This window comes from Gamsiella multidivaricata (genome assembly GCF_025024155.1).
Source record: "Gamsiella multidivaricata strain RSA 2152 chromosome Unknown BC939scaffold_58, whole genome shotgun sequence".
NCBI lineage: Eukaryota > Fungi > Mortierellomycota > Mortierellomycetes > Mortierellales > Mortierellaceae > Gamsiella > Gamsiella multidivaricata.
Window position 1 is genome coordinate 184,501 of NW_026251766.1, and position 25,141 is coordinate 209,641.

A 25,141-nucleotide genomic window follows, 5' to 3' on the forward strand; every position below is an offset into this window, starting at 1 on the left:
ACTCCACTTCGTCGCCGAGTTCGTCTGCACAGTAGTAGTTGATTTTCTTTGAAAGGGCAGATTCGCGGATTATCGGCGTCATGTTGGTGGGGTTAAATGTGCAGTCTAGAAAATGCCATTCCTTGGAATCCGTTACAATCCCGTAAGAGATGTGTTGTGGTATCATCGTGAGCGGTCGGTCGCTCAATCGAGGTTACCTCGAGTTAGGATATGCCTTGCATAATTTCATAGTGCTTAATCTCGAACGCTCCAACTTTGAGGGAGGAATCATGTTTGGATTCAACATGTAGTCGATTGACCATGGCCGCGCCTTCCTTTGACTCTTTTCTCCCAATGAAGTTGCAAATCTGGAAAATGTAGAATGGAGTGGACAAGGGCCCTCTTGCTGAGCTGTCTTCTCGTAACTGCAGCATTGGAGCAGAATCTGGTATCTCTTTCTCTCTTTATCTTTATCTTTATCTTTATCTTTATTCTTTACGCGCATAGAACATGAATCTCCTCCACACTGCCCTTCCGTACAGCCTCTCATCCTTCATTTATGTCTTTCACCTTTCTTTTTCCCCTCCCCCCCTCCCCCGCTGCTTCGCACCTTATCTCGGCTCACTCGCCCTTCTTTTCCACGCTGTCTGTGCCCCTGCCAGGCTCTCCACGCACTTTCTACAGTTTTTTTTGCCTGTTCCTTCTATATCAGCAACTCGTGGAGAGGCATGCCTGAAGGGTTGGGAGAATTCGGGTTCTTCTCAGGGTATGCGGTGCTGTTAACATCGTCCGCTATTTGTCCTGGCTGTGATAAACCTTCCCGTTGTTTTGCCTCTACTAACAATCATGAGTTGTCATAGTATTCACCCTGCCAGCGTCGGCGTTAAGTATCGCCAATATAGCCTGATCTTCCAAAGGAGCTGGCTGCAAGGGCGCAGTCTCAATGTCTCAATGTCTCAATGCCAGGGTAAATCTCCTCACCGGTGAAAAAATATTCACCGGTGAACAAAGAATCGGTGAGATCCAGTGAAATTCAGTGATATAGAAGTGCTATTGCCATATGTGGAATTCACCGGTGAAACCCTAAACTCTTTTTTTTTGTTGCCGATGTTCCTTGTCGGACCGATAGACCATGTCAACTGTGGGTATACCTTGCTTAGACAAATAGGAGGCCATATCCGAGCCTTACTCATTAGTTTTCTAGCATTGTCTCCCTTTGATATAGAGTGTTCCACAACTCACTTCATTCTTCATTCTTTTACGATTTCACTTAACCTCCAGACCCTTTATTTACCTGTGAATCCTACTTGCTACTTTTTCTGTCGATTCCTCAGGATGAGGGTTCATTTGGATGCGCTACGCCCCTCAATCTCAACATAGATACGATCTTCGCTCCGCTTATTTTGGTCCGCATACTGTCTTATACCCCAGTGCTCATTGTCCAAGGCCGCCATCCTTGCCCTTACTCCCTGGTATGGCATGGCATAAGATATATAGCTGGTTGTAATAAGAACCGGTAATCATCAGTCATTAGCATTCGCTTCATTATTAATTAAATAAACCCTTTGAAATCTGTACTATCCCTCTACTCTTCATACTGTCGACGAGTATTAGCCATATCCTCAATCATCTTTTCATACTCCTCCAGCTTCTGCGCGGATGTCAACGTCGAGGGTGGCGATGACGATACCAGTGTTGAAGAAAGAAATTCCTTTGCTGCTGCCACTGGTGCTGAGGAGACTGCTGTGGTGTCCGACCCAGTCATCTCGCCACCGTTGGTGCTCGCAGTCGTTCCAGAAGGATCTACTGTTGACGGTGCTGCCGAAAGTGTTTCAGCTTCCGCACTGGCTGTACCATTGCCTCCCTCCGCTGCCGCTGCCGCTGCAGCTGTCATTATATCGCCTGGTCGATGGATAGTGCCGTTCAACTGTGCTTGTCCCCAATTCGACCTCAACATTTCCAGCTCATTTGCAAGTGAATCCGCCGAGGATCGGTCCGTCAGGTTCGACCCATGCGACATTGGTGTCAGATGCGACCGGCCTGTTGTCCCTGATAGCAAAATATGTTGCTGCTGCTGGTTAGCCTCCAACAAGCGGAGGATCAGATCATCACCTCCACTCAAACTCGCTACACTGTTCCGCACAGAATCCGGGCCCTGGAAATTATCCAACAGGATCGAGATCTTGTTCTCGGACACCCGCAGTTGCTGTTCCAGATCCAGATTCTTGCCCAGTAGTTCTTGAATCGTCTTTTGTGCATTGTCAATCACCAGCTCCAAGTCTTCCTGATGCGCAGCATAGGCTGCTGCCCGCTTCTGTTCGGCCTCTAATGCAGCCGCATCCCTCTTCTTCTCCTCTTCTAGATCGCGCTTGCAAGCCTGGCTTGCGGACACATCCTTGGCAGCCGCCACAGCTTCCTGTGCATCCTTAAGTGCCACCAAAGCCTCGTCCAATTCCTTAGTCTTGCTCTTGCTTAATGCCTGTGCCTGCTCAAGTATTCGCTGAGATGCCTCTAGCTTTTGCTGAGTCTCTGCGAGGGAAGCTTGAGTCTCATGAACAGTTGTCTCGAGCTGTTCCAGCTTTGTTTGGTAGTTCTCAGCACTGATGGCACCCTGTTTCTTGTGCTCATGATGCTTCGCCTTGAGTGCCTTGAGTTCCGCTTGCGTCGTCTCTACAGCTGCCTCAGAGCCCTGTAGTACCCCTGTCATTTCCTCCATCTTTTGCTCGAGCTCCATGGATCGTCCCATGGCATCATGCAGCTGACGATGGAGGTCGGAGATCTCTTCTTGGAGCTGTAGTGTTGCAGCGGCGGCAGCGGCAGCGGCAGAGGCAGCCTCGCTAGCAGAGGCGCGGAGATCGCTGCATTGCGCATGTGCTGCCTCCAGTTCCTGGAACTTGGCCAGCGTAGCATCCTTCTCATTCTTGGCCGCCTGCGCTTCATCTCGGAGTCGTTGAAGCATACTCTCAGATCCCTGCACATAGTGCACAGCAGTCTGATAGTCCGCCTCGAGCTGCTGGATCCTCTCCTTCTGCTGATCCTTCAGCGCGTTCATCTCCTCCAGCTGCACTTCCGAGTCCTGGACACGTTTCTCCAAGTACTGGACCTTAGACTTGAGCCCCGTCATCGTGGTCGGGCTGGCCACCACAGGTTTGCCATCCGCGCCTTGGCTCAGAGCTTCCAAAATAAGGTCATCCGCTAAAAGACCATTCTCGCGCATCACACCCCGGAGTACACCCAACTGGACCTCGTTGTTCTCCTGCTCCTTGGCCATCTCCTCGAGCGCCTCTTCCTTTTGACTCAATTGCGTCTCAAGAGCCGCGACCTTATCCTCCGACGCTGTTAGTTGGCGCTGGGCAGTAGCGGCCTCTGCACGTGCTGTCATCGAGGTCTGCTCCAGTTGCGAGATCCTGACCATAGCCTCACCCAGGTCCTTGTTCGCTTGGGCTGCAGCAGCTTGAGACTCCCGCAACAGATGCCTCAATGTCCCAAGCTCATGCTCTAGTTCTGCGACCCGAGACGCAGAGGTAATGGCCATGATACTATCGTGCTTGCGGCTGTTTGTTCCAGGAGTGTATGTAGATGCGTTCATGTCTTCCTCCAACAATGTCCGCATGGTCTCGTTCTCGTTCTTGGCCTTCTGCCAGAGCAAATCTGTGTCCTGGGCCTTGGCCTTCCAATGCTCAGCCTCGCGCTGGGCTCGCTCGAGATCTGCACGAACACTTGCAAATTCCAGATGCGTGTTATCAATCTCCTGACGCGCCTGAGTCCATAGGCGGTCTGCATGCTCTGCACGATCACTGGCAACAGAATAGGCCAGCTTGACCTTCTCAAGCGACTTTTTCTGGTGGTCGACCGTGGTCTTGAGCGCCGAGATCTGAGAGAATAAAGCCGTTGACTGCTGCTGGTAGCTCGAGAGTCCAGCCTCGTTGGCCGCATTCTTGGCCTCGCATTCTCTCAGGCTGGCCTCAGCCTTAGAGGCGCGCTCATGTAGCGTCGCTAGCTCTACAAGCGAGCGGGTGTGTGACAACTCCGCCTCTTCTGCACGCGCTGTCGTCTGCCGTTCTCGCTCAAAGGCAGTCTCCCGTGCATGTCGTTCCCGTTCCAGAGTCGCATCGTGCTGTGCCGATTGCGATTGCAGCTTGTCAACCAGTGCCAAGGCTACCGTCAGTCTTTTTTCCAGGTCCACTGCTCGCACAGTCTCAGTCATGACTAAGCTTGATGCCTCGCCAGACTGAAGAGCCGAAACCTTTGCCTTGAGGTATGCTGCTTCCTGCAGGGCAGCCGTACGGACTCGCTCGGCCTCACGCAGCTTGTTCGACACGACTTGGGCTTGGGTCACGATCGAGGTCTTAGACCGCTCGAGTTCTGCCTTAACACTAAGAAGTGCCTGCATAATCTGATACTTTTCGCTGTCCCGGTCCGCATTGAAGGCTCCCATATCCTCCTTGAGCGCTACCATCATATTAAGGGCCCCCTCGCCCATCTTCTTGCGTGCCATGGCAACCTCGGCAAGAAGCCATTGCTCTCGCTGCTTCAGCTCCCTGATTTCGATATCCTTGGAACTGAATTGGGGATCGGAGGAGTCTTGTTGTGCTGTGTTCTGCGAGGATGGGGTGCCGGTGGGAACGACAGCGGTCCCGGTTTGATCTATTGAGGTACGTAGTGGCATCAAGGGTACCTGAGTATAGGTCCCACGGCTGCGGTTGTCCAAAGATTGCCTGCGGATCAAATCCTGTTGCTGTTGATGTTGATGTTGCTGTTGCTGTTGCTGTTGCTGTTGCTGACTCGCTGGATACACACCGTTGTCAAGCTGCATAGGTCGCTGACCTTGTGCGTAGTGGTCGTTTTCAAGCATGCCGGGTCGGCGTGTCTCGTCAATCGACTGCGTTGTGCGGGGTTCTATCTCATGCACGACGTAGTTGCTAGACTTGCCCGCCATCCTCCTGCGAGACGCTGAGTTTAAGTCTGGGCCGTCAAGGCTCCTACGCATCTGGGAATGGGCTCCAGTGTTAGGCTCATCCAAAAACCGGGGCGAGTGTATCGCAGAGTGGTTGGAATAATGGTCATGAGCCTCCGGGTGCTGCTGCTGCGATTGCTGTTGTAGCTGGAAGGCACGGCGGGTGTCGTAGTTAAGGTCATTATGCTGTCGGTTTGAATTGAGGGATGGCGTCGGCCGTTGGGAGGATGGATTGGAATCATCCTGGATACCATCCACGCGTAGCGTACTATCGTTGTCATAAGCTGGTCGCTGGGATCCTATCAATGACGGCTCGTGGTATTTAATTTTGGCTATGAAACAAGAATGACGCCCAGGGCGCACCCAAACGCAAGACGGAGTATGTTAGTACTGAGTCCAATAAAAATGCACACTTCTCTAAAAACTGAGGATGGCAGCACCATGAGCATACTCGTGTCAAGGATATAAACGGATCCTGCGTCATCATCGGCGTTCGGTTCCAGCTGTCCGCCCAGAATGTAAATCTTGTCGCCAACGGTGCACATTGCATGTTCGGCCCTTGGGGACGGCGACTCTACAGTGTCAGGGAATGTAAGCCAGCGGCGGTCTGTTGCACAAGAAGCGCTGAATATGTTAAAAACGCGAGAAACATTGACGACTAGCGAACAGCGATACATGCACGGAGCCTGAGCTGTACCATAAAACTTAAAGGCGGAAAGGTCGCCCAAGAGCTGATCCTCATGATTAACACCTCCATAGATATACATGGTATCATCCACCACGCTGGCTGCGTGGCCTTGCCGACTCGTAGGAAGGACCCCGAACGCTGGCACTGCCTCCCATTTGTTTGTCTGTGGATCGTAGCACCAAATATCGTTGTAAAAGAACTGCTCATCTGCACCACCGAAACTATAGGATGAAGTAATCAAAGATGGCAACACATGATTTTCAGATGAGTGGCTAAAGTGTTAAAACCGTACATCTGATACCAGAATTACTTGAAAGAAAACACAAAGAACAAGTTTGCACGCGATCTTAAATGCCCTTTCTTACATATAGATCTTGCCGTCGTGTGCTGCCGCGCAGTGTCCAGCACGTGCAGGGGGCAGTTCTGACGAGGGCTCCAGGCGATTCCACTTAGGGCTTGCAGTGTTTACTACAGTAAAGAGAGTGTGTGTCAGGGCATGGCTCTGATTGCAGGAAAAACTACCGGGTCAAGGAATGGAAAGAGACATGCTCATACGGGTCTTCATGTCGAAGGAGGCGATGTCATTAAGATAGTAGCCGTTGAATTGTCCGCCAAAGATATACATGGTCGTCCCGATAACACAGGCCGCATGCGAATGACGAGGTGCGGGCAATAGTCCGTGGATGATTGGCCGATTCCATTCCTTGCGGACAGTGTGGAGAACATAAAGTGCATCACTGCATTTGTTTTTTGCGTCCTTGCCACCGAAATCTGTACAGAGAAGCAAGACGGATCGAACCGATTTTAGTATGATTATGATTCTTTTGAATCAGCGTTGCTAGTGAGCTTCGCGCAAACTGCGAAAGACCTACACATGATGTACTGGCCAAGAATCACGGCTGTATGGCCCGTCGTCGGTGGTGGGCTGTCGGCGCCAACAGCAGGTAATACCTGGCAACGCAACGATTCTATATAGTTGCGCAATCAACCAGAGATGAGTACTCAGCCTACAAAGTTCATGCAAAATAAAGATGCCCGATAATTGCGACATACGGAAGTCAATAACGTGCAGATCCTTTTGAGCTGAGTCTTTGACAATGCCTCCAAAGATATAGATATCGGTGCCAGTTTGGACATAAGATGCCGTATGCGAAAAGCGTGGAAAGGGATTGACGGACATGACCTGGACCGAGAGCCATGGTCCGTTTGAGTTTGCAAAGGAGTTGTGGGTCGAGATAGACGAGGCAGAGACGACGTTATTGAGGCCCTGGTGCTGCTGTTGAAGATGATACACCCGCGCCTTGTCATTGTCAAAAGACGACTTGCTCGAGGACGCCTGCATTCCATACTGCTGCTGCTGTTGTTGTTGAAGTTGTGGCTGCTGTTGCTGCTGTTGCTGCTGGTGCTGAGTCGCGTATTCTAAGGCTGAGGCTGAGGCTGAAATTGAGTTGTCACGCATATGTGCCCCTGACATAGTTGTGGTTGTTGCACCCGGCTTGGTGCCTGAGGGGGGGTTCGAGGTGGAGGATGCAATGGAGCCGGTCGAGCCAGGAGGACCTATCGATGAGATATTGGAGGTCGACGCCGGGACTCCAGGGACGGAGGAGATGGAGGTGGCATTGATGGCACTAGCGGCAGCAGCGTTCTTGGCAGCGGTCTTTTCTTCCTTTTCCTTTTTGGATTTTTTTGAAAACAGACCAGCCATGGTCGGACTACTCTTGCTATTGTTTCAAACGCTTGAGGATAGAGAGGGAAGGATATGACGGGAGAGCGGAGATTGAGAGGGGAAACACGATTGATTGTGTCCGGTGAGAGTAGAGCGCGTTCGGTTGAAGAGGTGGAGAAGGATAGAAGAGGTGGAGATCGAGCGTGGAGAGCGTGAGTGCGTGATTGATAGAGAAGAGAGCGGGAGAGTGAGAGAAAAAAAGAGATGAGTGATGAAGTGGGGACAGGATAGGGAAAATGGGATGAAGGGGAAGAGGGATGAGAGTGACTGGAGAGAATGAGGAAGGAGAAAGGAAGAGCGAGGAAGGGGGGAAGAGGATGGAAGAGGATGGAAGAAGGTGAATAGAGATGATGATGATGATGATGATGATGATGATGATGATGATGATGATGATGATGATGATGATGATGTGATTGGCCTGCTTGAAACAGCCGAGCTTGTTCGTTTCACTTTCATTTCTTCTCCAGTGCAGACTCAGACTCAGGCACAGACTCAGGCACAGGCACGAGCAACATACAGACCGGGCACACAATCGTTTTGCTGTCCACTTGGCCGGGCTCTCCTTTGCGAGGCATGGGTACGATGGAATTCATTTAAATAAACTTAATAAACCTTCACTCCTATTGTTTGGTGGCAAATCACCTTAGACTACGTACCCTTGGCGATTTTGATGTCCATAGTAACAGCAACCTTGCACCTTATTCCTTCTGTCTTTCTTATACATCCTTTTGGTGCCTCAATCGCTTCCATAAACCATATGTCCCTCCTTCTCTCGTCCACGCGTTACACATGCTGCTCTTCAACGGCTCATCTGCAGACGGCCCAAGATAATTATTTCATAAAATACATTACTGCTGGTGAGCAGTGATACAAACAAAAGAAACCCGATACCATTCGCTTTCTATCTTTATTACATACCAGGAGAAAAAGAACAAAATGAAGAAGACGAAGAAGAAGATGAAGAAGAAGATGAAGAAGACGAAGAAAAAGAGGAATAAGAAGAAGAAGAAAAAGATAAAAGCTAGTCGCTTCTGGCTCCACGGAGACTCATGGAGTTGTGTGTATACGCGTGTGCGCATTGGTGCATATGTGTATGCAGGTAGATGTACGTGTAGGTGCATTTATAGGCGCGAGTGCGTAGATTAATCAATCTTGATGCTGCCGTAGATCTTTCGCACAAAGACAAACGTCGAAAAGAATCCAATCGCCCCACTGAGCACAAAGAACATCAGACTCATAATTGCCGTCCATCCAAAGTACAGCACCATCGACGTAAACGACCCGATCTGCAGCGTTGAAAAGTAGTACATCACCGAATACAAAAAGATGTAAAATGCCGATGATCCTGACGTAAAGAATGCTCTCCACCACCAGTGGTAGTCCTCCGCGCACAGATGGAAGTAACACATCAGAATCGTCACCTCTGCGCACGTCAAGATCAGGATCCCAAAGACCAGGAACAAAAACCCAAACACGTAGTAGATCCTGTGGAACCAGATTGAGTTCAGGATAAAGTACAGCTCAATAAAGATCGCCCCAAATGGCAGGATGCCTCCAATCAGCATCGACGGAATAGGACGCAAGTAAAAGACCTGGTCTGGAATCTGGCGTGGAATCTGGTTGGCCCGGACGGGGTGCTCGACCTTAGGACGCTGGAATCCGAGATACGATCCAATGACTGAAAGAGGTGTCGACACCAGGAACCAGAGAGCGACGATCCCAAGCATCGTCCCGAATGGGACAGCTCCTGATGAGTTGGCACCGATCAAGAAAAAGTTGAGTGCCACAAACGCGCCAAAGACGATTCTTTTAAAGAAAAAAATTCAATAGCGTTTATGTTAAAATCATGTACAAGTCGAAAAAAAAAAAAAAAAAAAAAAAAAAAAAAAAAACATGCGGATCACACATCTCATGTGTCTTCGTCCGAAACGACTAAAAGGCGATACTTCTGGGTCCTGCCAACACTTACGAGGGAAATAAGAATGCGGTGCCAATAACGTTGCTCTTCCATGACTCGCCTCCCAACATCTTGTACATGCAGGCAGACACAAACCCGGCTACGACCCCAAAGAACATGTAAAAAACGATCATCATCGTCGCAAGAGATCCGCGGTTCGAGGGAGACAGGAAGCCGAGCGCTGCAAACACAATCGTAACCGAAGCCATCAAAAACATCTGAGATCCGTTTCCGACGATAATAGACAGCAGCATCGGATAAGATGGCGTGCGGAAGACATCGCCATGGACAAGTTTCCATCCAAAATCCTCTTGGATGTCCTCCTGTGCTTCCAGCTGATTGTAGCGAGAAATGTCCTTGTGAAGGGCCCGCAAGAGAATCATTGCCACCATGCCCGTCAGGAACAATACGATGATGATCGAGTTGACCAAGCTGAACCAGTGAATTCGAGGCTCACCCACTAACAGATATTTGTCCCATCGAGTCGCCCAAGCAGTAGTCACTTCCTGATAGGCCAGTATTTCATGTATATACCAGCAAGAAGAAACAGGACACGAAAGCGTTAATGTGTGATAACATCCTGTGTAGCTTGCTTGATGATGGCGCTCAGAACTCTGCTATTTCAATGTTGTGTAGAATACCTTCCACTCGACAGAGTAAGTATAGACGACTGGAGTGATCCTATTTTCGGCCAAGTAAACCGGAGTCGATTGTTCTGCCTGCAAGGCACCGCATACAACTTCGCCGACCACGGGCTTGGCGATACTATATGGCAAGAGCGATAGATAATATCAGATATGGCGTACGTTTGCAGCGCTTGTGGACAAAACACAATGCACACAGATACTGCTCGCAATGATGTTGACACACGCATACCTCATGGGCTGGACTACGATACCCACAACCCTCAGCGTGTCTTTTTGGATGTTGTGGTGATAGTCGATCGCAATCTCGTAATGGTTGTTCAGCTTGGGAGTAGCCATGCCATCCTCTTCTCCGAGAGGGAAACCGATGGAGTAAACCTCAGTGTTGAGTTCCCGTCCGGGACGCACATGTCCTGCAGGCAATCCATCGACCAGCCAGTTGACCGCGTAATTCTCCCGGATACGTGCATTGATGAATTGGGCCTGCTCTGGCGACACGTCCACGCTGCAAAGCTGCTTGCAGGTAACCCTGGTGTTCATGTGGATCTAGTGGGGCATAGAGATAGCATGAAGAAACGATGTTAGCGTTCAACCCAGGTCAGACCAAGGATAGCATAATCAAGACATATGCAATAGAGCAAAGCTGTCTACCTCGTAAGGTGATGTCCAAATACGGTCGCCAAACAAGATACTGCCGAGGGATTCCGCCTGGGCTTTTTCTCCCTGGCTGGGTTCACAGAACCCAAAGTGTGGGTCGTAGTAGTCGAAGGGGATGACGGACTTGAGTTCGCTGTCGGATCCTGGGGTGAGGGCGTTGACCATGAGTGGCACTGCATCCCCATTCTCGTACTCGTGTGGGGCTACGCCTGGGAGGTAGAAGGCATGGGCGAGATTCGATAGAAGAGAGGCGGAAGCCAGTCCGAGCAAGATCAGCCGGTAACTCGAGGAGCGCTTCATGGTGAGGGGATGGGAAGAAAGGATGATGGGGATGGATGGCCAGTCTCCAAAACTGCAGTGAAGCCCACAGAGTAAGATATCCCTAGTATATCAAACGATCGCTCATTGGTCAGTCATCCCATCATAATGGCGGTCTAGACGCGTCGGGTTCAGGCACGCGTCTTGGCCCTTGTCGTCCTTGTCATCTTCCTTTTCGTCGTCTTCCTCTTCCTTCTCTTCTTCCTCTTCGCCTTCGCCGCTATCATTCCCTTCATGCCCGCCATTCTTGTTCGAGTCGTCATCGTTACTGTCCTCGTCATTGCTTCCGCTCCCATGATCTTAGTCTTTGTTGTCGTTGCTTCGGCCCCGACTGCCGTCATGGTCGTCTTCTGAGTCATTATCCTTGCTGCTGTCACTGGAATTTTCTCTATAATAATCACCGCTCTCGGACTTTGAGTCATCGGTGAACCAAAGGTATCGAGCCATAGCTCGGCCAGCGCTAAGCAGAGTCCTAAGACCCCTATCCAAGCTCCTCTCCTTGACCGCAGCAGCAGCAACAGAGGTAACAGTGGAACTGCTGTCTGACTTGAGACGTTTGGCCCGCTCCATCTCTGCTTCTGCATTCGCCTAAAGTTCCTCCGCCTCGTCTTCCAGATCGAGAGGTCCGCTCCTGACACCATCGAATCCCACAGACTAGGCATACGACAAGAGAACATCAAAGACGGAGGCTGGTGGACAGCTGAGAGAGGAAGGGTGGAGAATTTTTACGTGCCTTGCCTGCCTTTCAACTTTGTATTTAGAATGACAGGATTCTACTATGAAAATACCACTTTCTCTCTCGGGACTGTCAACCCATCAATACTACTCCAACAGATGATCTTTCCTGAATTGAGAGCGCTTATGGCAGCGACAATGAGGGCTGAAAGAGCGCGTGCCCGAACGAGATGAACGGAATCGGTCCGGATGTTGCGCCATTTATGGGAGAGAGTCCCTCATCAGGAGCTATACAGCATGAGAAGCCTGCGTTCGACAAAGTCGCATACTCTGATGAGAATGTTGCTAGGACTGGCCTCTTGAGGCTGCTTGTGCGGCGCCAGGGAATTATACTTCAATATGCTGCGTATCGGCTGCGCCATGATCAAGACTGCATGGTTTTGCAGGACGATATCTTCAAATTGCCCATGTCCATGGATTTTCGGGCAGGGATGGATATGGTTGCGGAAATCGATGAGGTGAATCCAATGTAGGAATATAAAGACATGCTCCATGTCTTAGCATATCAGTTGAGGGTCCAGTCCACGGTCATCCAGAGTCAACAGCATTGATCCAGTTGACCTATCAGGCTGTACAGGAGCATTGACGCAAATTCAGAGCGGGAATCAGGATACGAGTCAGCTCTTGCTCAAGTAACAAGCTCAGCAGACGAGGCAGCAACAGCAACAGCAGCAACAGATCCTGCAGCTGTGGTAACAGCAAATGAGTGGGCAGCCGTCATTCATGCCCCAACCTCAAGTGCCACTGATGCAACCTCTACTGCAACCTCAGTGGCCACAACTACAGAGCGCTTTTTTGACTGCATCAATTGCGCTTTCACCTATGTCACTACCCCGATCAACTTCGCCGCCGACGCGCTCATCTCCGGCGCGTAAGAAGCACAAATCCAGCACACGGATCCCTTATGTGCCAAAGGACTGATTATTTATTCTCCAGTAAATAGCTGAAGCGCAGATGTGTATAGACATAAGAGCGAACGAAAACAAAAGAAAGGGGGAAGGAGAGAGCCTAGGGCGTAGATAGCGACAGCATAGAACGAATAATAAGAGATAGAAGAAAGACTAGAAAGACAACGCGAAGAGAATGCAAAGAAAGGAATGGGGAATGGAAAGACTGCTAGGCGCGTGCGCTGGAAGAAAGAGCTAATAGGGAAGGAGGAAATGGAGGGGGAGAAGAGGGCAGGAATGGAAATGACGAAGAAGATGAGGAGAAAGACGAGGGGAAAGGAGGACGAGGAAGAAGATGGCGATGACAAGTCGATGCGGTCGAGCTCTTATCATACTGCCAGCGAGTTCGAGGATGAAGACGATCGGCTTGACGATGGCTCTTTGCCTAGTAGCCCTGTACCTGTCCTTGCCACTCCAAAGGGGAGGAAGGGCGAAAAGGCGATCAGCAGCGCGGGTACCAGCATTGAGGGCGACACCGGCGATTCCTCCAACATCTCCGAGAAGAGTTCTCGTATTAAAGCGATCCAGATAGCCAGAGCAGCGGCACAGGTAAGTGATGCTAGGCAGGAGGAAGGCAAAATCACAAATCCCGTCGAGCTGCAACTAAAAGACGCCGAAGATGAGCAATGGTCGAGGAATGGAATCGAGGGAAAACTGCTGCCGAGGTTAAATATATGCCTATAAAGGCTCATGCCAATCAAGCGCGTCTAAAGTGGCTTTCTTTCTCCTATTGCATCTGACAAGGTTCCGCTATGTAAAGGACGCATTGTCCTCCTTGTTGCTCCTGTTCGTGATACTCGCTAATAATCGGGTCAATAAATTGTAAGTAACTGATTTTGGTGACAGCAAGGAGAAAGGAACATACCCCTCTCCAAATAAAGTTTGGGCTAAAGCATGGTGCATCGTCATTCATTCATTCATTCATATCTACCCCGGAAAAGATATGTACAGGATACCAATCGACTGTTACCGTCTCAGGATAGGGGACGTTTACAAATTCGAGGGCAAAGCCGATAATGACACCATCTACGAAGAAGCTGCCACGGCTCACGATGGGTTCGTGCGCTTTCTGCGCTTCGCAGGGTCAAGGCCAGATTTGCTGCCGGGATAGTGGTCTCAGAGAAGGCGGTCGGACGTTTAAACATGGGGCATGATAGATAACTGGAGCTTTTTGGTGAGCAGACGAGAAGGCCGACTTGATGGAGCACTACCAGGACCCGCTGATGCCGATGCAGCTCAGGATGCTGAGCGAAAAGATGTATGGATGCGGACTCATAGGACAGAGTGGTGCGCCGGTGATTCCGTAACAGAGAAAGATATGTCAGAGGCTCATTGACATGAGCCCATTGTTACTCAGCGCGAAGGGCCTTTGAAGATAGAAAGCTACATCGTCAGGTCAATTCAGCCCAGTTCAGTCCAGCTTAGCTCACCTCGGCTGTTCCTTAGTTTGATATGGCTTGACATAGTGCATGGATTAATACTACAAAAAAAAGCCTTCTTACACTGTGGACAGCCCCGTCTGGGCTAAAGTGAGGACACTAACGATGGCAAATACAGTAGCTGCATGGCGTGTAGCCGTAGTCTTTTCATAGGTAAAACAGTCAGAAATGGGCTCCTACTCTATCTAATTTTCTTTCATCTCAGTTCCCACTCTCATTCCATCCTTCCATCCCACCTCCTTCATCCCGCTTACTGTGCATCAAACCATACAACTCTTCCTGTCCAATACCTCATCTACGTTCATTTATATATTTTCCCTTGCCGTTTTTTTTTTTTTTTTTTTTTTTTTTTTTTTTTTTTTTTTTGCAACCATGGCCGCCGAGGAAGCCAAACTGATGGGGCTAGACTTGCTCCCAGACCCCGAAAGAAGCAGCAATGCATCAAGAGATCATCAACTCCGAGACGGCACCAGGGCACAGTACCTCTACAACAACGACGACCCGGAAGACTGGGGCTCGACGGCTTCCGAGTCTGAATCCTTCGATGGAACAGACATCCATGACAAGGAGCTCGCATACGACTCACTCGAGACTGGCGGACTGACTGATCGTGAGATTGACCGTCTAGACGGCAAGACCTCAAGTCGATTAGGATCAATAATTAGCCACAGTACAGGAGCAGTGACAGGAGGAGGGACAGGAAGCAATAGGGCGCCAGGGTACCCCGAACGGGATACCGGCGCCAACACAGGGCCCAAGGGCGTGATCGCAGACCAGAAATACCATCATCGGCAGCAGCTGCAGGAACGGCTTTCGTTTCAACAAGCCCACAATGCACGTATGCTGGCAAGGGCACCAACAACGACGACTTACCTTCAAGACATGGAGCGAGAACGGCAAGAAAAAAAGGAAAAGGGTCTGTTGGACGAGGACGATGGAAACGATACCATCGTAGTAGATGCTGATGAAAAGGCAATTCTAGAAAGAATTCGAGGAAATCGGCTGCGAGATATGACCTGGGCTACAAAGACGGGTGTGGCAGGAAGCGCAGGATTGGCCAGTAAGAAGGTGTTTGGGTCTTTAATGGAGATGAACGCAGCGCAGTATGTGAGTGCGATCGATACGGAAAAGAAGGACGTTACTGTGATTATCCATATCTACAGTGAGGTATGCTATTTTTCTTTGCTTCTGGGTGCGACGGGCGGGTATTTCCGCCACGGTGCTGTCTTTGTATGCAGAATGCGTTTACTTCGAGGAGAGTCCTTACCAAACGCAATTGCTTTTCTTTTTGTGTTTATTGCATTAGCGCAATGCAGCATGCAAGAAGCTAGACGGATACTTAATTCAGCTAGCAGGACGGTACGCGACCACAAAGTTCATTCGAATCAAAGCTCCTGAGGTTGACTTTGACGAAGAGGTCTGCCCGACAGTGCTTGTTTACCGCGCAGGCGACCTGATTGCTAATCTTGTCATGATCACTTACGAACTGAGCGAGGACTATGATGATGTCGAACTCGAGGAGCTGTTTACAAGGTACGCCGTGATCCTTCGCCGTTTACTCGTCTTTGCAGGCACTGGATAAGGGAGTGGGCATACTATCGCCTTCATTTAAAGTAATTCATTTTGTGTATCTAGATACAAGGTCCTATCGCCGCATGACCAATACCGGCGTGAGACCTCATTCTTAGAGCATTCACTATTGGACTCGTCCCTCAATACGGTGTCGTCCATGTCATCCCAGTTTGGAGAACTCAACATGATGAGTCTTGGGCTCAGCGTTGGAGGCGAGACTACAGAGACATCATTTGGCGGTAGTGGCGGTAGGCGAGGGATCCTAGGTGGAAACGTAAAAGAGTTTCGCTACCAGGACTATGAGGATGATGAGGATGAGGACAAGGAGGATAACCGCCGACACTGAGCAGAGGTGACTCTATCAAGACCGCTAGATGACTCGAAGGCTCAAGCCGTATTTACCGCTATAGTCCTACAGAACAAAATAACTATAGACCTGCAAGACAAAGAATGAATGCTACACAACCTGTTCTTTGTAGGTAATCTCAGGGTGGGTAGAACAAAAGACAAGGAGTGACTTGCTAGCTATATTGCTATGCGCCGTTCGAATTGGCGCTTCTTGCCGGCTCAGTGCGTCGGGCCACTTAAAGCCCTTTACCTATTGAAGGGCTGCGTTAGCTATATTCTGGCCAGCGTTGTGGTCCCGACTGCGCTAGAGGCTAGCCTTGGGGTGCAACTTGTGTGCTGCGTCAAATGCTCCTCGACGCTCGGAATTTGTCGAGGCTGCATACCAGCATCCCTTCGTCGGTGGCCTACACACAGCGATATTCGTAGGAGTAGAATGTCAAGAATATACGCATATCGTACCTTCCTTCATCGTTGCAAACAGAACGCTTCCTCAGTTTCCGCGTACCTAAATTTAGAGTCTTGATATAAACTTGTTCGACTTGACCAGTCCTCCGCTCCTGCCCTGAAGTCGCCGTCAATGATAACGACCATAACTCGTCGCTGACTCCTCGTGGCCCTCGTTCGGGCCGTCCTGAACATCCCATTGGTTGCACGTCCTACCTTGACCTTCTCCCCTTGCTCCTTGAGAGGACGAGCGGCCTTCAGACCCTTTGATCCGTAGAAGGCCCTCAAATCTTTCTTGACCGTAAAGACTGAGTCTGCATCCCTAAGTTCCTCGAACTGCTAGGCCAATTAGACTCCTTGAGGGTCGGAACACCCAGCAAGCCGAATTCTTGCCTCAAGGTCGTTGATGCTCGCCATCCCCTCTGCAGCTTTGATTCATTTGTCTTTTTTGAGGCGCCTCAGCAGCTTTGCGTGTCGTTGGCTGTTCCAGCTATGGCACCCCTTGAGCAACGACAGTCTCCAGGACTTTTCAGATATGAGCAATTTCACGACTATGGCTGTTGCGGCATTCTTTATACCTGGGTCGATGGCAAGCACGATGTGGCTCAAGTTCTTCCTGCAGTGTATGGATCGTTTCGGTCAGGTGCTTCACCTTGGGGCTCGTGGATGCAGCCAAGGCCTTGCTGGCGCCTGCGACGTCCTGCTGATTATTCGCTTTCAGCGGCTATGTGGAGCAGGAGGCGGTGCTCTGGGAGGCGTTGCCGCCCTCGTCCTCGTCCTCGCCCTCGCCCTCGTCCTTCTTTCTACGCTGAGTAGGACAGACTGTAGGCGTGGATCTTAAGCTGGTGCCCATCGGTTCACAGAGTGCCAGGAAGCACGTACTTCCCTGCCTGGGTGGTGCTATTCATGGCCATGACATCGTCCTTGGCCTTTTCTACTCTGGTGTGGATGAAAGCTGAGTTGCCAGTGTGTTGAGCTGAGCTTGGCAAGGCAGAGAATCAAGATCGAGCACATGCGGCAAGAACTTGTTATCGGAGAACACCATACAGGCTTCTTGCCATGGAAAAACAGCTTTCGAGAAAGCTCTCCCGGGTGGGGCTGAGTCGTTTCATAGCTTCTACAGATCTTCCGAATATCCTGGTCAGTTTGCTCCTCTCTTCCTTATCTGGTCTTCTGGTCCATATGCAGCCAGCAATTGCTTTCGCTGATCAAGCAGAAGGTGTCCTTGTGCCCTGGCATCGGAAGGTGCGCGAAGTGATCTAAGGACGGCAACTTGGTATCGAGGATCTAAAACACGGACGCCGGGTCGTGGACTGAGGACTTGTCGTGGTCATCGGTCCTACTCATGAAAGCCGTCTCCCTGAATCACTGCCCATCTTGGGCTCCGGAAGTTGATCTGTGCAAAGACGAAGTATACTAGAAGTACTCAGGCTGCATGACAAAGTCGCGACAGTGGACAGAGATATAAACAGAACACTTGAATTTGGAAGCAAATATCCGGAGGTACCATCTGATCGGATTCCTCAGTAGTTGGTCAACTTGTTCCAGAAACGGAGACGGGGTCGCGTCATCGAGGTACCCCTTCACTCTCTGAATTCGGGCGCCCTTGATCCCAGGTACTATCTTAAACAACTCGAGTGTTGTTAGCGCCGAGTTAAACCTGACACCGCTGTCCTTCAGTCTGTCCCAGCGACGCATTCCTTTTACGAGCGTCTTGAAGATCCATGTTGAGCTTGACAGGGTCCTGGATAGCCGACCCGATACACCGACTCGCTTGAAGATAGCCACCGGTGCTGTAATTCTGCTGCAGTCCACGTTGAAGGGGCCGATCAATAGTTCCAACATTCCAACATTCATCGTTACCACCGCGAAATTACCGTTTATTACGTCTCCAACGCTTTTTTTTTTTTTTTTTGGGGGGGGGAGGTTGAGTTGGGTTGGGTGGGGTGGGTTGGGGGAGTTTCTGGATCCATTTCCGAAGCGGAATTGCTCAGAATTTTTCTTTGCGAGATTTCTGGGTCTTGAACTGATTCTTGTCATTCTTATCGACGTTCTTAGCTTGCCTTCCCCTTGGAGCTGGCTTTCCGCTTCATTCTAGTTGGCGCTGAAGACAGGCTGGATGAACTCCTTTGCCTTTTATTTATTGCCAGACGTGTGGTAACTTACTTATCTTATGAGGACCATCTTTGAGTTTATCCAGATCACCCTGAACTCCTCCAACGCTCTATCGTGCACGACTTCGGTATGCAGCGCGTTTCCTCGACATCTCTTCGTGAGAGAACTCACTCTCGAGTGCTCCCTCAGGAACCGAAATTAAAAGGACGTTCGCCGGTTCCCAGTATCTTCGAATAGCTCCCAAAGCTGAACCTCCTCCTGCGATTGTTACCAATCTTCTTTTTCAGTGCGCTTCTCTTTTTGTTCTCGAGCTCTAGCTGCAAAGGAGGTAGCAAAATATCTGTAGCCTATCGTTCTTAAAACAACACTTGCAGCGATGTTTTATTCCACTCATCACAATTCCAATTGATAATCTGGGAATGGCGATTTTCAAAAGTGGGCCATGATGAATAGAACACGTTCGGCAACTACGAGTCGAAGGACTAGCCCTTGCCCACGTACATGTACTTAAATTCTGACTGCGTAAAAAAACCCTTTTCAGGTTCATCAACGAAACTTGCTCAACAACAAACAACCGCACCAAGACTCAATGACGTCCAGCTCAGCCGATTCCGAAAACATTCCAGGAGTAGATCAGCATGATCAGGTATTGCCTTGCATTCTACGCAACTCAACCTTGGTCTCCGTGGTGTATTCATTAGTTTCCTGCACGAGGAACCCGTGCTTACCCGGAGTTACTCAACCATAGAGACATGAGCGTTTGTCCAGCTCAACCAACCCAGATACAACTATGGCAAATAATCAGCAAACATGGGGGCAAGTCGATAAGACCAAGGCAAACTCGTTGGAAACGCCCTCGTCACCAGTGCCAACTCCGAAGTCTACAGAACCGCAACGGCCATCAATTTTCACGAAGAAAAAACCGACCGTCGCCTCCGTGGGCGACAGGCCACTTTTAAAGCCCTTCAACAACAAATTTATTGACTATAATAACCCAGGAAAGGATAATCTAGTTTCAGCGAAGCCGCGAAAGGGTGTTCCCATTCACTCTCCTGGGTTTGGACACACGCTATCGACTTCATCCAATAACCAGACTCATCAGAGCGGGATCCAAAGTGATGGTGGGGACTCTACAATAACTCAGCCTCAGACGACTAGCGAAACTGTAACAAGCACCAACGCAGCAAGTGAGATTACTGAACACGATGTATACACCATTCTGAGAATCAAGCGCAAGCGCAATGAAGAACCCTTGGATACATTGGGTAAGGGTCGTTGGTGGACTTCGTTAGCTCCTCTAACTTGCGTGGTGGTGCGAGGGCTCACAGGTCTGCACAACTGTAAAGATGTTCTAATTACCTTTCGTCATTTAATTTCCGACATCCTCAATGATATACAGTGGTCCAGGAACAGCTCGAGAAGTTAAATGGGAAAAGGCGAAAAAGGCGCGGCGATGAAGTGGATGGTGAGGGTGAGAAAGCAGAGCCGGATTTTCCAGCGCCAAGTAAGCAGCATGCTGTCATTCTGTTCGGCCCATGAAGCACATCAGGATACTGCGGGATTCTCAGCAAGTCTAACTTTTTTGCTATATCTTTGGAAAACAACATAGAGATATCTCCGGCAGTGTTCAGACTGGCTACAACAGTCAACAAGGAGAGCTTTAAGGATCCAACTCAGTCGATTGAGCTTAGAGTAACGATGAAGCCTTTGATTGAACATCTGATTCACCTGCGGTCAACAACTGAGGTGCCACTTTTGTACTGAAGCATCATCTTGGATTTGGATTCTAGGACAAGATTACACATCTAGCAGAGACAATGCGACCAAGGTCTCGTCTGTCAGATCGTCATATACCGGAGTTTGAAGATCGTATTCACGAGCGGAGGGGAGCTCTCGTGCAAGGGAAGAAGGAAGAGGTTCGGACTGCGCGCTACAGGGTGATTAATCAGAACAGGACGGGCCTAGGTAAACCGGAGCAGCTTCCGCCAGTAGTCAAGTATGAGGGCAGTAACTAATGATGAGGACCAATGCAGCATGCGAACGCGTATTGTTTAAATAGGCCACTTACAGCACACCTACCTCATTCGGTATGACAACTTTAGGTCATCTGTAGAGGTGGAAGCTGAGGCGGCATTGGACATGTTTAAGATGTATGATGCTGTCAAAGAGGAGGACTCTTCAAGCAAGAAGGAGCTGTAAGTATTCATGCCAAAAACGGATAGCGGATCAGCGATCGTCGCGCCCCCTGTACTAATATTAATCACATTCACTGTACATCAACTTTCTAGGTTGCGTGAAGCAGAGGAGTCCGATATTATGTGCAACTTCCTACCCATGGTGCGCGAATACCTGACAAGTAAGTTTGCTTTGACTCAAGCTTGGCTCACCGCTGTGAAATGTATGACTGACCTAGACAAATGCTACTGCATATTCATCATCTTGATGTATCCTAGTTGCAGAGAACGTCCCGAATCCAAAGATCACAGTGGAGACATGCAAAAACGCCGGAAGCCAAGACTCAGAGGATGACTTCGTATATGATATCTACTATCGAGATTTGCATGCGGGCCATCAACAAGAGTCGACGCATCGAGCTGTCGGAGCACTGTATGTATGCTTGATCACACTAGCTATTCGGAAGAAAAAAAGCATGTCGCTCTTATTTTTCTTATTGATGACTGTATTCCGTTTTCGTTATTTCACGAATCTGTATAGACTGTGGTTCAGCGATGATGAAAACAATTTTATGAACGAGGATGATTCAAGTGAGGACGACTATGAAGATTCTGACTCGAATGCTGAGGACTACTACCAGAATGACTATCCGGAGGACGAGCTCAGTGATGGGGACCATGACTGTAAGTTGAGTTTGGTGTTTGTTGTATACCTGCATTATGGAAACAGCCGGTGGAACTGGAACACGCTTCTGAGAGCTTTTATCCAATCTTATTTGGCCTATCAGTAGATGAGTTATCAGGGACCGACGATGGATACTACGCGTATTAAAGTGTCAAGGGTCAGCGGTCTGATAGAGCAGTAGCAACATCCCAGAAAGACAATAAAGCAGCGCTCCATCTGGTGGATATCACTGGCGTTCATGCTCAAATAAGGTTTACGCCGCAACCTTTTTTACGCTTATTTTCCTGGTCTTGTACAAACAGAACCAAGGTCCTGTGCTGGCGACAAAAATGACACCTGCGGTCGATCATGAATCAGTTTGGCCGTGTTACTTTTGAAACCATACCGCCATGTACTTGGAGAGTAACCGGTTGAGCGCCTCTTCTCAGCTCTAAAGACCTCTAGTGTTGGATGAAAAATCGTCAACAAATGTTTTAAAGATCAGCCTATTGAACATGCAATACAATTTCTTGCGCGATATACCTAAAATGTTTGCTTGCCCATGAACTGGCTGGCTTCAAATGCCTTGATCGCAAGTAGGTGTCCTTACCCTGGTACTCTTCAAACACGAACCCTAGATCCCTGTTCGAAACCGTAGTCGGAAGCACATCGATCTAGTTGACCAGCACGACAGCACTCTGCATAGCGTCCACAGCTCTCTGTGCGCCAGACGGGATCATCCTGTGACAGATATTGCCCAGGAGCATAACACGCCCGGCATACCAGGCGTCGAAAACCCATCCTTTTAGGACCCAATCATAAACATTCTTTCTGGTACTATTTTCGTCACGGATCTGGAAGTCCCGCACAGTCTGACACATGGTCTCAACACCATTGGGACTCATTCGTTGTAGTCGACGCTCTCTTTTGTCGAGTATTGTATGAGTATTGTGCCACACCTCAGCAAATGACATTCCATTTCATGGGAAAGACGATCCACTGAACAGAGAATATGGTGAAGAGGAAATGAATCAGCTTACGAAGTATGGCCTGCCTTTAGCTAAAGCGATTTGTGGATTGCTTACATTCGTGAGCAGTTCTGGGGATATTTCAGGATCCAGCTCTTTGGTTGTGCCCAAGTCATAGGTTCTACTAAGCGGCAGGGCTACTTAGGCACAGTCTGCCTGAAAGAGCCCCTCGCGAGTCACTTGCAACTCCCTGTGCATACATTGACGGACGTGACCATGGGCGCTGTCGGCTCCAACGAGAACTTCACCCGAGTATGTGGGTCCATCCGCATAATTGACAGTAACCGAGGTTGCGGTTGGAGCTAAGATGGACTAGTCGATGGATATCACTTTTGAACATGTGTATCTTTGAGGTAGGGACTTGGCGGAAGGAAGGTTGCAGAGCAGAATGTAGAGACAAAAAGATGAAGGGATGAGGGGATATGGAATATAAATATGGTAGCGACGATGATGTGAATCGTATGTGGTAATCCTTACGGATGAGTTATTCCTCATGTAATACAAGTGGACACAGCGGCATGCATGGTCTATTTGTCGCCTCTCCAGTACTGGCAAGAGATCGACATGCGTGGTTTGCATAGATGTGCATGTGCACATGAAAACAGCTGTTGTTACGAACAGCACTTCTCTGCTTGGCAGGAGCAGGATGCGTACCTGAATCTGCCGCCAATTTTCTTGCAGGATCTAATAAGCAAATACCTATCCTTCGATATCTCCATCCCAATCCCTTCGCAATCACAATGGGGACAATGTGGACGGTGACGCTACATCAGATGCGGAATGTCCTTCTGGGTCCTGACTAACCGTGTAGCTTCGACGGAGATCATTCCATGGTTTGATTGTGCTCGGGCTCCACTAATCGCGGAGTCTACTCTAACCATCCGCCAACACACAAAGACTGGGCTATCCTATTTCTGCTCAGCTTACTTTGTTTTGTTTTGTGCTGCTTAAAAGTACTCTTGCCTCATACCAAAAAGTCTAGCATAGTATTACGTTGTCGCAGCAGCCGTCTATGATCATTCTGCTAATGGGATGGTCTGCCGCGCCGCAAAGCACACAACAACAACCACAACGGATATCTATCTGACGCGCTCCATATTGCGTATTGAGCCCATTCATACGCATCTTCCACAGGCGATTGATTAGCCTAGGAAGTTAGACTATGTAGGCAGTGATTCGATATGGAAGCAAAACCTTGTTCTGTCGTGAGCAGGAAAGGACATGTGGAGCTGTTTTGGAGAAGGCAGACCGCTTGAGCCCGCCTCTTTAGCTGTTTTTGCAGCACAAACCATTCTTTCGGCGGAATAGGCGAGTCCGCCAATCAACACCCATGTTTCCTCAATACGATTCGACACCTGCTTCCGTGCGGTCCAACGCCAATGCCACTCGTGTTCAAGTATATGATTTCAACAGCTGCTAGACTAGATATAGGCAACACCTGTCTATCTCGGTCGACCCGTAATCCGCATTTACCTTTTCTCGGTAACTGCTCTGAGAAAGGTTCTAGGAGTCTGTGAGGAGCAACTGTCGGTGATCGGCATTGAGACAGGACATGGAAACAAGACCGACATTAGAGTAACAGAATGGACTGGAACAGATTAGTAGAATTAAGCAGCTAATGAGGGTCAATGCCTGCCATGTGTCGTAGACAACGGATTGGCGCCAACGAAAAACTAAATGAACCCCGCTTAACTTCACCTCAACAAAGAACAAAAGAAAACCTGTATGTGCACTGATCGTGCTTGGCTACTGAACAAAACAGAACAAACAAAATGAGCATACGGATGTTTGTGTATGAATGTGGAGGCAGTGGTGGTGGTGATCCACAACCGCAGCTCACAGAAAACTCAAACTCTGTTCCTTCCGCGAGTGACCAGAGCCTGGTATCCATGAACATTTACACTTTAGCCGGAAGGCTCAGTCGCGTAGCTTCCATCTTCCATTTATTGATGTATTAAGCTAAGTGGGCTACGATTTGAATATGAATAAGCGAGCATGCCGCGTGCTCAGCGCTGTCTGGAGAGTCGCGCAGGCCAGGTTCTTATAACCATTGCGCTCTAACAAATTGCAGCCACGCATGGAGTACTGGACATTGGACATTGGGCATTGGGCCTGGATATACAGAGCAGATAGAGCAGATAAGCACTTGTGGCCTCTTTTCTTTTATGCGCATACGTTTCACATGGAGCGAACATGGAGATCTACAGAGCATGCCATGGCCATGGACACAATCACACATGCAGACCGGGGTCAGCCAAAGGGAGGTCGAGACATGGGGGAGAGACGGAACGAGAGCAGCGTCAACAACAGCGGCACAAACAAAACGGTCGTGTCTGGCATGCAAGGGCGGCATACACGGTGCTTTGTGTAACCAGCCAATAAACGATAGTCCGGCCAATAAGACAACGCGTAGCTGTTTGCCCATAGTGCCCATAGTCGGAACGCTGCCGTGCTGCCTGTGCCACCTACGCCGAACGTGTTAAAAGCATTTTCAGAAGGATCTTCAGAGGGCATGCCAGCCCTCTCTATAAAAGCCCACCGCTGTCCGGACTCTTTCCTTCCGTTGACCGCTTTCCCTCTCACTGCCTGTCGGCGTCCAATTAGCCCGTCCATCCTGCCCCACCCCGTCCCCCCCTCCTCCTCCTCCTCCTCCCTCCAGCCGTCGCCTGCGTCCCTTTCCCCCTCCAAGCGTCCTCACCATGGCATTCAACATCTCTGACGAGGATGACCCCCACCACGACGAATTTGA

At 49.5% G+C, this 25,141-nt stretch overlaps 8 protein-coding genes across 8 annotated transcripts; 5 read left to right on the forward strand and 3 right to left on the reverse strand.

Annotated features, from left to right (window-relative positions):
• Positions 1-264: 264 nt before the first annotated feature.
• On the forward strand, positions 265-1,532 carry BC939DRAFT_251340 (uncharacterized protein). Its single transcript, XM_051551003.1, has 4 exons — positions 265-427; positions 642-745; positions 840-946; positions 1,261-1,532. Exons 1-4 carry the CDS (start codon positions 362-364, stop codon positions 1,497-1,499), a joined length of 516 nt encoding a protein of 171 aa, XP_051409575.1. The 5' UTR covers positions 265-361; the 3' UTR covers positions 1,500-1,532.
• A 10-nt stretch (positions 1,533-1,542) lies between these two features.
• On the reverse strand, positions 1,543-7,758 carry BC939DRAFT_413824 (uncharacterized protein). Its single transcript, XM_051552968.1, has 7 exons — positions 6,678-7,758; positions 6,497-6,592; positions 6,180-6,395; positions 5,990-6,092; positions 5,634-5,845; positions 5,388-5,543; positions 1,543-5,268 (listed from the first exon to the last, which is right to left on the reverse strand). The coding sequence occupies exons 1-7, from the start codon at positions 7,327-7,329 to the stop codon at positions 1,565-1,567; spliced, it is 5,139 nt and encodes a 1,712-aa protein (XP_051409576.1). The 5' UTR covers positions 7,330-7,758; the 3' UTR covers positions 1,543-1,564.
• A 487-nt stretch (positions 7,759-8,245) lies between these two features.
• On the reverse strand, positions 8,246-11,225 carry BC939DRAFT_531095 (uncharacterized protein). The gene is made up of 5 exons (XM_051561598.1): positions 10,603-11,225; positions 10,184-10,497; positions 9,949-10,072; positions 9,320-9,813; positions 8,246-9,156 (listed from the first exon to the last, which is right to left on the reverse strand). Exons 1-5 carry the CDS (start codon positions 10,906-10,908, stop codon positions 8,493-8,495), a joined length of 1,902 nt encoding a protein of 633 aa, XP_051409577.1. The 5' UTR covers positions 10,909-11,225; the 3' UTR covers positions 8,246-8,492.
• A 606-nt stretch (positions 11,226-11,831) lies between these two features.
• On the forward strand, positions 11,832-12,792 carry BC939DRAFT_531096 (uncharacterized protein; the record flags this gene model as incomplete). The annotated part of the gene is made up of 2 exons (XM_051561599.1): positions 11,832-12,130; positions 12,230-12,792. The coding sequence occupies 2 exons, from the start codon at positions 11,832-11,834 to the stop codon at positions 12,534-12,536; spliced, it is 606 nt and encodes a 201-aa protein (XP_051409578.1). The 3' UTR covers positions 12,537-12,792.
• Positions 12,793-14,443: 1,651 nt separating this feature from the next.
• Positions 14,444-16,060, forward strand: BC939DRAFT_520379 (thioredoxin-like protein; the record flags this gene model as incomplete). The annotated part of the gene is made up of 3 exons (XM_051561201.1): positions 14,444-14,998; positions 15,113-15,214; positions 15,354-16,060. 3 exons carry the CDS (start codon positions 14,444-14,446, stop codon positions 15,627-15,629), a joined length of 933 nt encoding a protein of 310 aa, XP_051409579.1. The 3' UTR covers positions 15,630-16,060.
• On the forward strand, positions 16,061-16,654 carry BC939DRAFT_251443 (uncharacterized protein). Its single transcript, XM_051551004.1, has one exon. The coding sequence runs from the start codon at positions 16,155-16,157 to the stop codon at positions 16,488-16,490; it is 336 nt and encodes a 111-aa protein (XP_051409580.1). The 5' UTR covers positions 16,061-16,154; the 3' UTR covers positions 16,491-16,654.
• A 2,662-nt stretch (positions 16,655-19,316) lies between these two features.
• BC939DRAFT_505558 (uncharacterized protein) lies at positions 19,317-21,532 on the forward strand (the record flags this gene model as incomplete). Its single annotated transcript, XM_051560675.1, has 9 exons — positions 19,317-19,791; positions 19,926-20,030; positions 20,136-20,218; positions 20,317-20,522; positions 20,629-20,721; positions 20,815-20,882; positions 20,980-21,133; positions 21,242-21,384; positions 21,489-21,532. 9 exons carry the CDS (start codon positions 19,317-19,319, stop codon positions 21,530-21,532), a joined length of 1,371 nt encoding a protein of 456 aa, XP_051409581.1.
• Positions 21,533-21,789: 257 nt separating this feature from the next.
• BC939DRAFT_251560 (uncharacterized protein) lies at positions 21,790-22,530 on the reverse strand. The gene is made up of 3 exons (XM_051551005.1): positions 22,450-22,530; positions 21,908-22,363; positions 21,790-21,825 (listed from the first exon to the last, which is right to left on the reverse strand). The coding sequence occupies exon 2, from the start codon at positions 22,336-22,338 to the stop codon at positions 22,039-22,041; it is 300 nt and encodes a 99-aa protein (XP_051409582.1). The 5' UTR covers positions 22,339-22,363; positions 22,450-22,530; the 3' UTR covers positions 21,790-21,825; positions 21,908-22,038.
• Between the last annotated feature and the right edge of the window lie 2,611 nt (positions 22,531-25,141).

What these genes read in the sequence shown, in the direction of transcription:
- BC939DRAFT_251340 (XM_051551003.1), top strand. Translation starts at nt 362, where the DNA reads ATGGAGTGGACAAGGGCCCTCTTGCTGAGCTGTCTTCTCGTAACTGCA. An exon ending in CAGCATTGGAGCAGAATCTG is followed by an intron (nt 428 to 641) that starts GTATCTCTTTCT and finishes TGCCCCTGCCAG; the next exon opens with GCTCTCCACGCACTTTCTAC. An exon ending in CTCAATGTCTCAATGCCAGG is followed by an intron (nt 947 to 1,260) that starts GTAAATCTCCTC and finishes CTTAACCTCCAG; the next exon opens with ACCCTTTATTTACCTGTGAA.
- BC939DRAFT_413824 (XM_051552968.1), bottom strand. Translation starts at nt 7,329, where the DNA reads ATGGCTGGTCTGTTTTCAAAAAAATCCAAAAAGGAAAAGGAAGAAAAG. An exon ending in CTCCTTCGACATGAAGACCC is followed by an intron (nt 6,093 to 6,179) that starts GTATGAGCATGT and finishes TCTTTACTGTAG; the next exon opens with TAAACACTGCAAGCCCTAAG. An exon ending in CGTTTATATCCTTGACACGA is followed by an intron (nt 5,269 to 5,387) that starts GTATGCTCATGG and finishes CTTGTTTCATAG; the next exon opens with CCAAAATTAAATACCACGAG.
- BC939DRAFT_531095 (XM_051561598.1), bottom strand. Translation starts at nt 10,908, where the DNA reads ATGAAGCGCTCCTCGAGTTACCGGCTGATCTTGCTCGGACTGGCTTCC. An exon ending in CTTACTCTGTCGAGTGGAAG is followed by an intron (nt 9,814 to 9,948) that starts GTATTCTACACA and finishes CTGGCCTATCAG; the next exon opens with GAAGTGACTACTGCTTGGGC. An exon ending in ACCGCATTCTTATTTCCCTC is followed by an intron (nt 9,157 to 9,319) that starts GTAAGTGTTGGC and finishes TTTCTTTAAAAG; the next exon opens with AATCGTCTTTGGCGCGTTTG.
- BC939DRAFT_251443 (XM_051551004.1), top strand. Translation starts at nt 16,155, where the DNA reads ATGCGCCGTTCGAATTGGCGCTTCTTGCCGGCTCAGTGCGTCGGGCCA.
- BC939DRAFT_251560 (XM_051551005.1), bottom strand. Translation starts at nt 22,338, where the DNA reads ATGTCATTTGCTGAGGTGTGGCACAATACTCATACAATACTCGACAAA.